Genomic DNA, 12,594 nt, shown 5'->3' with positions numbered 1-12,594 from the left:
CTGTATGAAAGGTCAAGGGAAGAAATATCTTTTATTACATAAATCAAATAATACATAAATTAGTTTTCCAATCTACCCTATCCCGGGGAAGCAAGCAAAACCACTTCTGCTGATTTCAGCCTCAGAAAGTACTATTGGGCCAGGGTCTGAGTCATCCATTTAAAACCATCAACGCCTGCCCCACCCTGGAAAGAAGGCACTACGCAACCTTCTACAGCAGAGTCTCGAGCATCCAATACTCTCAGTCCCTACCCCAGTCTTCCAGAAGTCCCCACCGCCGACGCAAGTCCAGGCACTGGGCGCACCCACTCCCACCCCAGGCTCTGACCCAGGGTCAGGTACCCCCAAACCAGGGTCCATACTCTAGTCCCTCATGCCCCAACTTAGGGTTCTATGCCCGTCCGACACTGGCACTCACCCGGGCGGTGACCTTATACACCGTGTAGCCCCTTGGATGTCGCTGAGGCTCCGTGACAGTGTAGAAACGGGCCAGGTCGGCACCTCGCTCCCGGGGAGAGATCATCCTCCCGCCGCCTCTGCCGCCGCCGCTGGCCGGGGACCATCAGGGCAACCCGGCGCCACCGCGGTCCGGGCTCCCCAAACAGAAGCGAAGCGGAGAGGGGGCGGTGGCTCCACGGCGGCCGGTCGCTGCGCGGCTCTGCTTCCGGTTCGGCAGAGAAGCTTCCGGGTCAGGCCGCTTCCGGCGTCCTGGGGGAGGGAAGACTCCACGCTAAAAGCTGACCCCCCAGCCCGGCTTGCGCGTGGCAAGGGGACAAGGATCAAGTGGTCGCACCGCCGCTGTCGTCACTGCGGAAGCTGAGACTTCTCCACTAAGTCTCTGTGCGTTAGCTCCGACACCTTCTAGATGTTATGAGCGCTGTTAGAGCCGGACACACAGGTGAGACCTTGGCGCTCCACACCCTCCCCCAGCCCCGCCCCGCCCGTGTACAAACTTAGATGGAGCCCTAAAGGGATGGAGGGATTGCCCAGCCTAGCATCTTCTTTCCTTCTTCGCTCACGGCCTATCATTTTAAATACCCACAACACCATCTGAACTGCGACAGACATAACCCTTCCTTCTTTCTAAAACAAATCCGTCCACCTGCGCACTTGTCTTTCAACCTCCACAACAGCCCTCAACCCTGTATCAATCTTAAAATTCATCCTCTCGGATTCTAAAAGCTGGAAATTGCGTCTAACTGGGGGAAAAAGAAAAAAAACACACGATCTCTGAAAGCTACTATGAAGAGAGAGTTTCCCGTTCAGTTGGTTTTTATCCAGTGTTTGGCAATGCCTTTACCTTTCTTGATCAGGATTTTCTCATTCCTCTTAACATTCGTTCCAAGTCTTTGCTAATCTCCTCAGTTCTCAGTTCCTCTTAGTGTTTTTCCCGCCTTTCTTGGAGGGGAAGGAGGAAGGAGCTTTTAGTACAAACACTTTAATCTCACATTTCTATTCTGTTAAGAGATGTGAACATATCCCTTCCTCACTTTTTAAGACTAATCACTCTGCCTGTGTGCTGAAACCCATCCCCTTTTGCAGACCTAAAGGCATTGTTCCATCAGTGACATCTAAACTCTGCTTTCAGTACCTTTAATCTCTTCCTCACCACTGACTCCTTCTTCCCAACCTGCATATGCCTCAATCGATCGATCACTCATTTATTAAACCTGAATTCACATACTTTGTGCCAGACATTATGCTAATTAATCACTGGACTTACAGAGTCCCTGCCGTCAAGTCCTATCTAGTAGGAAAAAACATGTTGTAAGTACCATGACAAATGAATTTATGGAGTGCTGTAGGCTACATTATATTCAGAATGGAGGGTTTTCTAATAGAGGGGAAACTATGGTTGAATCTTGAAAGAGAAATAGGAATGACTAGGCTGAGATAAGGGTAAAGGACATCATCACATTTGCCTTTTTTCCTCCTCCTTTCTCCTTTCCCTCATTGTCAAGATTGTCTAAGTTGTTTTTAAAATAATCTGCCTCAGAGGCACTTGGATGACTCAATTGGTTAAGCATTTAACCTCAGTTCAGGTCATGATCTCAGGGTTCTGGGATCAAGCCCTGCATCAGGTTCTGCACTCAGCAGGGAGTCTGCTTGTCCCTCTCCCTTTGCCCCATCCCCTGCTTATGCTCTCTCTTTCAAATAAATATATAAGAAATGTTTTTTAAGATAAATAATCTGCATCAGTATTCACACATTTATACATTTTATGAAAATCACACATCCATTACCATACTAACTTCAATCTGCCTTCACTACTATACTCCTACTATGAAACTACTTTGAAAAAAATTTCTAATGACCAATATTTTCAGAATTCGAACATTTCTGGCCATTTCCACCTTTTCAAAACTCTTTTATGTCCTTAGTATATGAGTCAGCAATCTCCTTGCTTTTTCTTTTATGCTCTGAATCATTCACTCCTTTTTAGTCTCATTTGCTGATTTCTCCTCCTTTTAGGAAGATTTAGTGTTCCTTCTGTTTGGGATTTTGCCTTTGATCCTTTGTTCTTTATTCCCATTGACTTAGAAATCTATATCCATTGGCATATCTCTCTTCTAGGATTTGATGCATATTACCTACATCTTTACCTGTATGTCCAGTTACCCCTGAAAACAGAACAGATTAAAATCCAAACTTTTAGTTTTTGCATAAGCCTCTTCCTATCACAATGACTGATTTTATTCTCCACTTACTTACATTAGCGAAGTATTTGGGAATCATACTTAGTAACTCTCTCTCCCACTTTTTCCAATTTTGATTCAGCGAATGCCTCTGGTTAAAGCTAAAAGAATGGAACAAGATATCCCATGAGTACTACTCATAAGACTTAACAAGATACAGTACCAAAAAAAGAGACAAAACTTAATAATAAAGAGTTCAATTAATCAAGAAGGCATAACAATTTTAAATGTGCATGTGCCTAATAACAACTTAAAAATGTAAAAAACAAAAACCATTGTTCTGTCTGTTCTACAGTAATTAATAAAACAAGTAGACAAATAAATTAGTAAGGATGTAGAAGACCTGAAAAGCTCTATCAACCAACTCCACCTGATTGGTATTTATAGAACACCCCACTCAATAGTGGCAGAACATATTTGTTTCAAGTGCACAAAAGACATTCACAAAATCAGAACATATCCTGGGCTATAAAATAAATGTTGCAAATGTTAAAGAGCACTATAAATCATATATGCTCTTTGGCCTCTGGAAATTAAATAAAAGTTAATAACAGAAATTACCTGTAAAATTAATGAATTCTTAGAAAGAAAATAACATAATTCTAAAAACCCAAGGGTTAAAACCCTTGACAACAGACCTTTAAAAATATTTGGAATTGAACGAAAATTGGAATATAACATACCAGAAATTTGTGGGACACAGCTAAAACAGCGCGTAGAGGTAAATTTATGGCTTTTAAAGGCCTGTAGTAGAAAAGAAGAAAGGTCATGAATCAATGATCTAAGCTTCCACCTTAAGAAATTTTAAAAAGGTGATTAATGTAACCCCAAAAATAGCATAAGGAAGAAAAAAAAATAGAGAAAAAGAACTGTAAAATAGAAAAGAGAAAAGCAATGGAGAACAATCAAAAAACCAAAATCTGATTCTTTAGGGAAAAAGTCTAGAAAATTTATAAACTTCTAGCCAAAGTGCTCAGGAAAAAAGAAAAATGGATATCTCAGTCGGTTAGGCATCTACCTTCAGCTTAGGTGATGATTCCCAGGGTTCTGGCATCTAGCCGCACATCAGACTCTGCTCAGTGGGGAGCCTGCTTCTCCCTCTCCCTCTGTCTGCAGCTCCCCCTGCTTGTGCGCTCTCTTGCTCTGTCAAATAAGTAAAAATCTTTAAAAAAGAGAGAAAAGGAAAAACAAATTATAGGTATCAAGAATAAAAAAATATAGCGGGGCGCCTGGGTGGCTCAGTGGGTTAAGCCGCTGCCTTCAGCTCAGGTCATGATCTCAGGGTCCTGGGATCGAGTCCCGCATCGGGCTCTCTGCTCAGCAAGAAGCCTGCTTCCCTCTCTCTCTCTCTCTGCCTGCCTCTCCGTCTACTTGTGATCTCTCTCTCTGTCAAATAAATAAATAAAAAATCTTAAAAAAAAAAAAAAGAATAAAAAATATAACATATCCTATTGTCATTAAAAGGAAAATGATTTCCTTGAACATCTGTATACTAATAAATTTGATGACTTATGTGAAATGAATAAATTTGTTAAAAGACACAAACTACTAAAGTTCATTTAAAAAATAAAAAGAGAATTTAACTAGCCATATCTCTGTCAAAGAACTTGAATTCTTCATTCAAAACAAAGAAAACTCTAAGCCAGTATAACTTCAGTGGTGAATTCTACTAAGTATTTAAGGAAAAGAGAATATCAGTTCTACCAAAACTCATCCAAAAGTAGAATAGGAAACATTTACCACTTATTTCGTGAAGTCGGCTTTAGCCTGAAACAAAAGCATTTCAAAAAAGAATACTATAGGGGCACCTGGGAGGCTCAGTCGGTTAAGTGTCTGCCTTCAGCTCAGGTAATGATCCCATGGCCCTGGAATCAAGTCCTGCATCAGGCTCCTTGCTTGGCAGGGAGCCTGCTTCTCCCTCTGCCTGCCATTCCCCCTGCTGTGTTCTCTCTCTGACAAATGGATAAATAAAATCTTAAAAAGAAAAAAATTAAGGTATATAGTTTCAAAAGGAAGAAATAAATCTGCCTTCATTTACACAGGTCATGATCACTTACATAGAAGATCCTGAGGAATCAACCAAAGAACTAATAGAACTGAGTAAATTTAACAAAATCACAGGATTCAAAATAAATATAGAAAAAGTCATTTATTTCTCTATTATAGCAACAAAAATGGAAGAATTAAAAGCAAAACCTGTGGGGTGCCTGTGGGGGTGGGGGGGAACTCAGTCGTTAAAGCATCTGCTTTCGGCTCGGGTCATGGTCCCAGGGTCCTGGTATTGAGCCCTGCATCGGGCTCTGCTCAGCAGGGAGTCTGCTTCCTCCTCTCTCTCTGCCTGCCTCTCTCCCTACTTGTGATCTCTGTCTGTCAAATAAATAAATAAAACCTTTAAAAAAAATCATACAGAGGGGCACCTGGGTGGCTCAGTAGATTAAGCCTCTGCCTTCGGCTCAGGTCCTGATCTTGGCGTCCTGGTATCGAACCCCACATCGGGCTCTATGCTCAGCAGAGAACCTGCTTCCCCCTCTCTCTCTGACCGCCTCTCTGTCTACTTGTGGTCTCTGTCTCTCTCTCTCTGCTAAATAAATAAATAAAATCTTTTAAAAAAAAGATATACAGAGGACAAATAAGCACATTTGTACTTCATTCTTCTTTAAGGAAATAGCTATTAAAACTACAATGAGGGAGGGATTCCTGGGTGGCTAGTTGGTTAAGCGGCTGCCTTTGGCTCAGATCATGGTCCCAGGGTCCTGGGATTGATCCCACATTGGTCTCCTTGTTCAGCAGGGAGCCTGCTTCTCTCTCTCCCTGACTGGCACTCTGCCCACTTGTGCTCTCTCTCTCTCTGTCAAATAAGTAAATAAAATCTTTTTTTTAAAAAACCCATAATGAGGGAAGTGGTGGAGTAAGGAACTCCAAAAGTCTACTGTTCAATATAAGCAATGAAAAAAGCTAGCAAAAACATTCAGAATCAACTCTTTTGGAACTCTGAAAACTAACCAAAAGCTTGCAGCAACCCATGGAGCACTTAGCCAAGAAAAACAGCTAAATCTCTAGGAACAGCAAGCTCTCTAATTTTTTTTTTCTAAAATTTCTAAAATCCCACCCAGTGTGGGACTCAAACTCAACAACAAACAACCTAGGTGCCCCAGGTTTCCTAACATTTTAACTTAACCTAGTCCCATCCCCTACTTTTCAACTCAGGGGCATTCTGGAAAATAATAGCCTACTTTCCTAGTACCAGTACCAGGAGCAAAAGAGGCCTGATTCTCACGGAACTATAATTACTTCTTTTGACTCATGTAGTGGCTTCCTGGAGGATGGGCTCAAAAGGCTTGTCTTTATCTCAGTTAATTTGGCCCAGTGTTAAAGCCACTATCCAGGGGGTATTTGTCAAAAACATTTACAGACCAGTGTTTTAGTCAGTTGTCACTAGGCAATTGATAGCAGTTGAGCAAATAATAGACTGCCCAAGAAGCTTGAGAGGAAAGGCTGGAGAATGAGGTTTGAGGAATAGAGCCTTGAAAAGCTCTAGGGGATCTAGAAAATCATGCACATAACTGGGACTGTGCACATGCCCTAGGGAGGCCCTAAAAACTCATTTCTGGCTGACCTTGCAAAAGCAAAAAAAGGAGGCTAAGACAGAATTGTAAATTGCCTGACTATTGAGGCTGTACCCCAACCTAGAAACAGCCCACTGCAAAGACTGGGAGATTTTTTTTTTTTCCCAGGCATTTAGGAAAATCTCTGTTTAATCATTAGCTGACCACTAAGCTAATAGAACAGAGACTTCAGTGGCCACACACAACAAATAAACTTAGTACAGTACAAACTATAAACAAACCATACAAACTATAAATTTAGTACAGTAACTAAACAAACAACAACTATAAATTGTAACAGTGAACTCGAGAGGGAAGAGAATCTGATTTCCAGAGTGGTAACGTTATAATATTCAAAATGTCCAGTTCTCAACAAAAATTATAAGGTAACCTAGGGGTGCCTAGCGAGCTCAGGTGGTAAAGTATGCAATTCTTGATCTCAGGATTACAGGCTCAAGCCCCACGCTGGGTGTAGAGATTACTTAAAAATAAAATCTTGAGGGACGCCTGGGTGGCTCAGTTGGTTGGACGACTGCCTTCGGCTCAGGTCATGATCCCGGAGTCCCGGGATCGAGTCCCACATCGGGCTCCCGGCTCCATGGGGAGTCTGCTTCTCCCTCTGACCTTCTCCTAGCTCATGCTCTCTCTCACTGTCTCTCAAATAAATAAATAAAATCTTTAAAAAAAAAAAATAAAATAAAATCTTGAAATTACAAGGCATCCTAAAAAGAAAGTATGGCCTACACACAGAAGAAAAAAAAAAACAATAAAAATAAAACCATGTCTATGAGGAAGCCCAAGTGTTCTTTGCTAGACAAAGGTTTCAATCAGCTATTTTAGGAGCACCTGGATGGCTCATTCAATTAAGCAACTGCCTTTGGCTCAGCTCATGATCCCGGAGTCCTGGAATCAAGCCCCACCACATCAGGCTCCAGTTCCACAGTGGGCTCCCTGCTCAGCGGGAATCCTGTTTCTCCATCCCCCTCTGCCCCTTTCCACTCCGCTCATGCTCTCTCTCTCTTTTTCTCTCTCTCTCAAATAAATAAATAACATCTTTAATAAATCAGCTATTTTAAATATGTTCAACTTGCTAAAGAAAACTTTGTCAAAACTGACCCAGAAGAAACAGAAAGTCTGAATAGACCTATAATAAGTAATGATATTGAATCAATATTTTTAAAACTTCAACAAAATAAAAACCTAAGATCAGATGGCTTCACTGGTGAATTCTACCAAATGTTTAAAAAAATTAAAACAAATCTTTCTTAAATTCATTCAAAAAGTAGAAGATGGATGAATACTTACTAACTCATTTTATGAGACCAGTATTATCTGAATATTAAAGCAAAAGCACAAGAAAGGAAAACTGCAGAGCAATATCTCTTATGAACATACACAAACATCTTCAACTAAGTGCTAGCAAAGCAAATCCCACAGCATATTAAAAATATTAAATACCATGACCAAATGGGATAAATCCCCAAAATACAAGGTAGGTTTAACATGAAAATAAGTCAATGTGATGGACCATAATAGTGGAACAAAGGGGGAAAATACATCATTATGTCAATACATGGAGAAAAGTATTTGACAAAATCCAACACGCTTTCATGGTAAAAGCACAAAACAAACTCGAAATAGAAGGTAAATTTCTCAACCTGACAAAGGACACTGATGGAAAATTCATAGCAAACATCATATTTAGTAGTGAAAGACTGAGAACTTTCTTGCTAAGGTCAGTAACAAGATGAAAAAGTATACTCTTTCCACATCTGTTCAACATTGTACTGGAATTTCTAACCAGTGCAGTTAGACAGGATAAGAAACTAAAAGCACCCAGATTGTAAAGACAGAAGTAAAGCTCTTTATTTGTAGGAGACATGATCTCATATTTACAAAATTCCAAAGAATACACACCAAAAAAAACAAAAAAACTTATTAGAGCTAATAAACAAGTTCAGCAAAATCGCAGTATAAAAGATCAACATACAAAACTCAATTTTATTTCTAGACAGTAGTGCTGAATAATCTGAAAATGAGATTAAGAAAATAATTCTCTATATAATATTAAAAATAAAATATTTGGAGACAAATTTAACCAAGGAAATGCAAGGCTTGTACACTTACAACTCTAGAACATTGCTGAGAGAAACTTAGGAAGACCTAAATAAAAAGAAAGTCATCCCAGGTTCATGGATTGGAATATTGTTAATATGGCAATATTCCCCAAACTGATCTATAGATTCAATGTAATCACTACTAAAATGGTAAATGCTTTTTTTCCAGAAATAGACAAGCTGATCCTAAAATTCATGTGAAATGCAAAAAGACTTTAAGTAGCCAAAACAATCTTAAAAAAAAAACAAACTTGAGGAGGATGCCTAGGTGGCTCAGTCATTGGGCGTCTGCCTTCAGCTTGGGTCATGATTCCAGGGTCCTGGTATTGGGCCCCACATTGGGTTCCCTGCTTGGCTCTCTGTCAAATAAATAAATATAATCTTAAAAAAAAAAAGTTGAAGGACTCACACTTCCTGATTTCAAAACTAACTACAAACCTATAGTTATCAAGGCAGTGGCATAAAGATAAACACATAAATGGCATAAAGAGCCAAGAATTCATTCAAAAATACACCAGTACTGAGGCACCTGGGTGCTCAGTGGGTTAAAGCCTCTGCCTTCAGCTCAGGTCATGATCTCTCAGGGTCCTGGGATTGAGCCCCGCATCGGGCTCTCTGCTTGGCAGGGAGCCTGCTTCCTCCTCTCTCTCTGCCTGCCTCTCTTCCTACTTGTGATCTCTGTCAAATAAATAAATAAAATATTAAGAAAAAAAGAAAGAAATACACCAGTACATTACAGTCAAATGATTTTCAAAAAGGATTCTAAAACCATTCAGTGGCTTGGGAGGTGGAGGGGGATGGGGTAGTGGCAAATAGTCCTTTCAACATGTGGTGTTGGAAAAGTGATAGCCACATGAAAAAGAATTAATCTGGACTCCTACCTAACATTATATACCAAAATTAACTCAAAATGTATCAAAGACTTAAATGTAAGAACTGAAACTGTAAAACTCTTGGAAGGACACATAGGTGTATATTTTTGTGACATTGGATTAGGAAATAGTTTCTTAGCTATGACACTAAAGCACAAGCAACCAAACTAAAAATAAATAAATTTTATCAAAATTAAATGTTTTGTACATCAAAGGACACTATGAAGAAAACCCCACAGAGTACCCACAGAATGGGAGGAATTATATGCAAATCATCTATCTGAGAGGGTCTAGTATCCAGAATAATCCAACTCAATAATAAAGAACAAATAACCCCATTTAAAAGTAAACAGAGGATCTGAATACGTATTTCTCCAAATTAGATCTACAAATCACCAATAAGCATATGAAATGATGCATCATTAGTCATTAGGGAATGCATATCAAAACCACAATCAGATAAAACTTCACACCCACTAGGAAGGTGATACGAACTGAATTGTACCCCCCCCCCCAATCCATATGTTGAAGTTATAACTACATTTGGAGGAAGGGCCTAAAAATATGGCAATTAAGGTCAAGTGAGATCATGGGTGGATCCCAATTTAATATGACTCATGTTTTCATATGAGGAGATTAAGACCACACAGAGGAGGGGAGCCTTGCTGGTACAGTCAGTTGAGTATCCCACTCTTGGTTTCAGCTCACGTTGTGATCTCAGGGTCATGGGATTTAGCGCCATGTCAGGCTCTGCACTCAGATGGAGTGTACTTGGGACTTTCAGTCATAAAAAGGAATGAAGTACTGATACTACAATATGGATGGACCTTAAAAACATTACACAATGTGAAAGAAGCCAGACAGAAAGATCTAAATATTGCATGATTTCATTTATATAAAGTGTCCAGAATAGAAAAATCTATAAAGACAGGAAATTAGTGTTAACAGGAGATAGAGGGAGAAAAGGAATGAGGAAGCTGGGAGGTATGGGTTTTCTTTTAGGGGTGATGGAAATGTCCTGGAATCAGTGGTGTTGATTACACAACCTTGCAAATAGTCTAAAAACCACCAAATTACATACTTTAAATGGGTAAAATGGTGAATTTTATGTTATATGAATTTTATCTTAATTCTTTTAAAAAACTACATTGATGTATTACCTTACAACTAAAACAATGGCTAAAATTCTTAAGACTGATGCTCCCCAGTGTTGTCAGGGCAGGAGCAATTGAAACTTTCATAGATTGCCAATGGAATTCAAAATGATACAGAGAGGTTGGAAAACAATTTGGCAGTTTCTTATAAAGTTAAACATACACTTACTATACATATCCCAGCAATCTCACCCCTAGGTATTTTTTTTTAAAGATTGTATTTATTTATTTGAGAGACAGTGAGAGAGAGCATGAGTGAGGAGAAGGTCAGAGAGAGAAGCAGACTCCCCGTGGAGCTGGCAGCCCGATGCAGGACTCGATCCCAGGACTCCAGGATCATGACCTGAGCCGAAGGCAGTCGTCCAACCAACTGAGCCACCCAGGTGTCCATACATATATCCATATGAAGACCTATTATATTTATAGCAGCTTTATTTATATTAGCCCCCAAATGGAAACAACCCAAATGTCCACCTAACAGATGGTTGTCCCAGAATAACTTAAGGTAAAAATACTGATTGATAATAGGTGTTTCATTCCTGGATATATACCCAAGAAAAGTGAGTGGGTATATCCAGTAAAAAAAACAAAAAACAAACAAAAAACAAACAAACACACACATTAGTTAAGTTTGTAGATTATTCAGAAGGTCCCAAAATTTGTCAGAACCCAAGTGTTGATTATCGTTAAAATGAGTAAGTTAAATGTGGTATAAAGTCATAGTATGAAATTTATAAAGCAATTAGAAAGAATGAACTCCTGCTACATGTGTCAACAAGGACGAATGTACACACATAATATTGAGCAAAACAAACTGGACATAAGAGTACATACCCTATGACTCCATTCATATAAAACCCAAGAACAACTAAATCTAGTCCATGGTGACAGAAGTCAGAATAGCGGCTATTCACAGAGGGTGAAGTTGGGGGAATGAAAGATAATGAGTATTCCTGAGAAGCACATGAAAGACTCTTCTGGGACACTGGAAATTTCATGATCTGGTTAGCAGTTACATAAGTGTTTACATGAAAACATTTATCAAGCTGAATATTTAAGAGTTAAGTACTTTGTGTGTATGTTGTACCCAGTTAGTAAGTTTCTTAAACCTTCAAAGAAATAAAAACTACCCTGGTTTTCCTACCTCCCTCCAATTCATCCTTTGTAGTCCCATTAAAATTATCCATTTTAAAAGAATATTTCATTATGTCATTCCTCTATAAAACCTCAGTGTGTCTTATTACCATGATTTTTCTGTCATGATTTTTGGATCCATCATGTCCGGTCCCTGCTCACCTGTTGTCTCATTTCTCCGGGTTTCAGCCAAACCCTTTGCAATTCCATACCTCCAGATCTTCCAACCAGCTCTTTCTTTTTGAAACTCCCACCTCCTACTACCTCCAACCAACCTTCAGGAATCAGCTCAAACAAGGACTAATTTCTCCCTGAAGCCCTCTTTCAAAGCCCCCATTTCCTTTTCAAGGAGAATTAGGTGCTCTTTCCTCTCTGCTACCACATCTCTATTCCCCATCTCTACTACCACACCTATTACAGAGTAGTGATATGTCGTTTAGGCTAATTTAAGGCCGACATGTTTTTATTCCACTATGCTGTGAGCTCCATAAAGGCAGCGGCTCTTCTTCTTCCATATTTGTCTCTTGAGTACCTATTGCAGTGCCTGAAAGGTTAAGAGGTATTTACTAAATGCATGAACTCCAAAGCTCTAAAGATTTTTTTCCCTGCCAAGCCAATTAAAATATGTTAAGTTACAATTATTTGGTTTTCTTCTTTGCCAGAGTCATAAACAAATAACTACTGATCTGAGCTTCTGAGTGGATGAAAGAACAAATAAATGTATCCATATTAAGCTCAGTCAAAAGCAAAGAAACTTGAGGGTTTGGTAAACTTTTACTTCCCTGTCACAGAATTTTCTTCAATTTTGAGGAGATTTTTCAAAATATTGTAATAACTCAAAGATTCCCTTAAATCTTTTTTTGACATCCATGATCTCAGATTTCCCAGTCTTAAGGTAACTGCTTATGAACTAAAAATGCATTAAAGAAAGTTAATACCTACCTTACACTTTGATGTTAGCCTTCACGAAAGACTCCTCTTAACCAAATGTCTGGTTTTACCATGGGCGGAGTCAA

General features: G+C 39.4%; 2 protein-coding genes across 3 annotated transcripts in view; one reads left to right on the top strand and one right to left on the bottom strand.

The window, feature by feature from the left end:
- Positions 1 to 686, bottom strand: part of RPS6KC1 (ribosomal protein S6 kinase C1) — a 181,254-nt gene extending 180,568 nt beyond the window's left edge. The window contains 1 exon segment of the mRNA XM_047704503.1: positions 419 to 686. Within this exon segment, the coding sequence (XP_047560459.1) occupies positions 419 to 523 (105 nt within the window). The 5' untranslated portion in view covers positions 524 to 686.
- Positions 687 to 704: 18 nt separating this feature from the next.
- The window catches only part of ANGEL2 (angel homolog 2), a 40,284-nt gene continuing 28,394 nt past the window's right edge, over positions 705 to 12,594 (top strand). For both annotated transcript variants that reach the window (XM_047704509.1, XM_047704506.1), the window contains exon 1: positions 705 to 898. In XM_047704509.1, the coding sequence (XP_047560465.1) occupies positions 871 to 898 (28 nt within the window). In that variant the 5' untranslated portion in view covers positions 705 to 870. The remainder of the gene's footprint in view (positions 899 to 12,594) is intronic.

The sequence above is a fragment of the Lutra lutra genome, chromosome 15, assembly GCF_902655055.1.
Source record: "Lutra lutra chromosome 15, mLutLut1.2, whole genome shotgun sequence".
Classification (NCBI taxonomy): domain Eukaryota; kingdom Metazoa; phylum Chordata; class Mammalia; order Carnivora; family Mustelidae; genus Lutra; species Lutra lutra.
The sequence above is the reverse complement of the archived record's forward strand: the minus strand, read 5'-3'. Positions and strand labels throughout refer to the sequence as shown.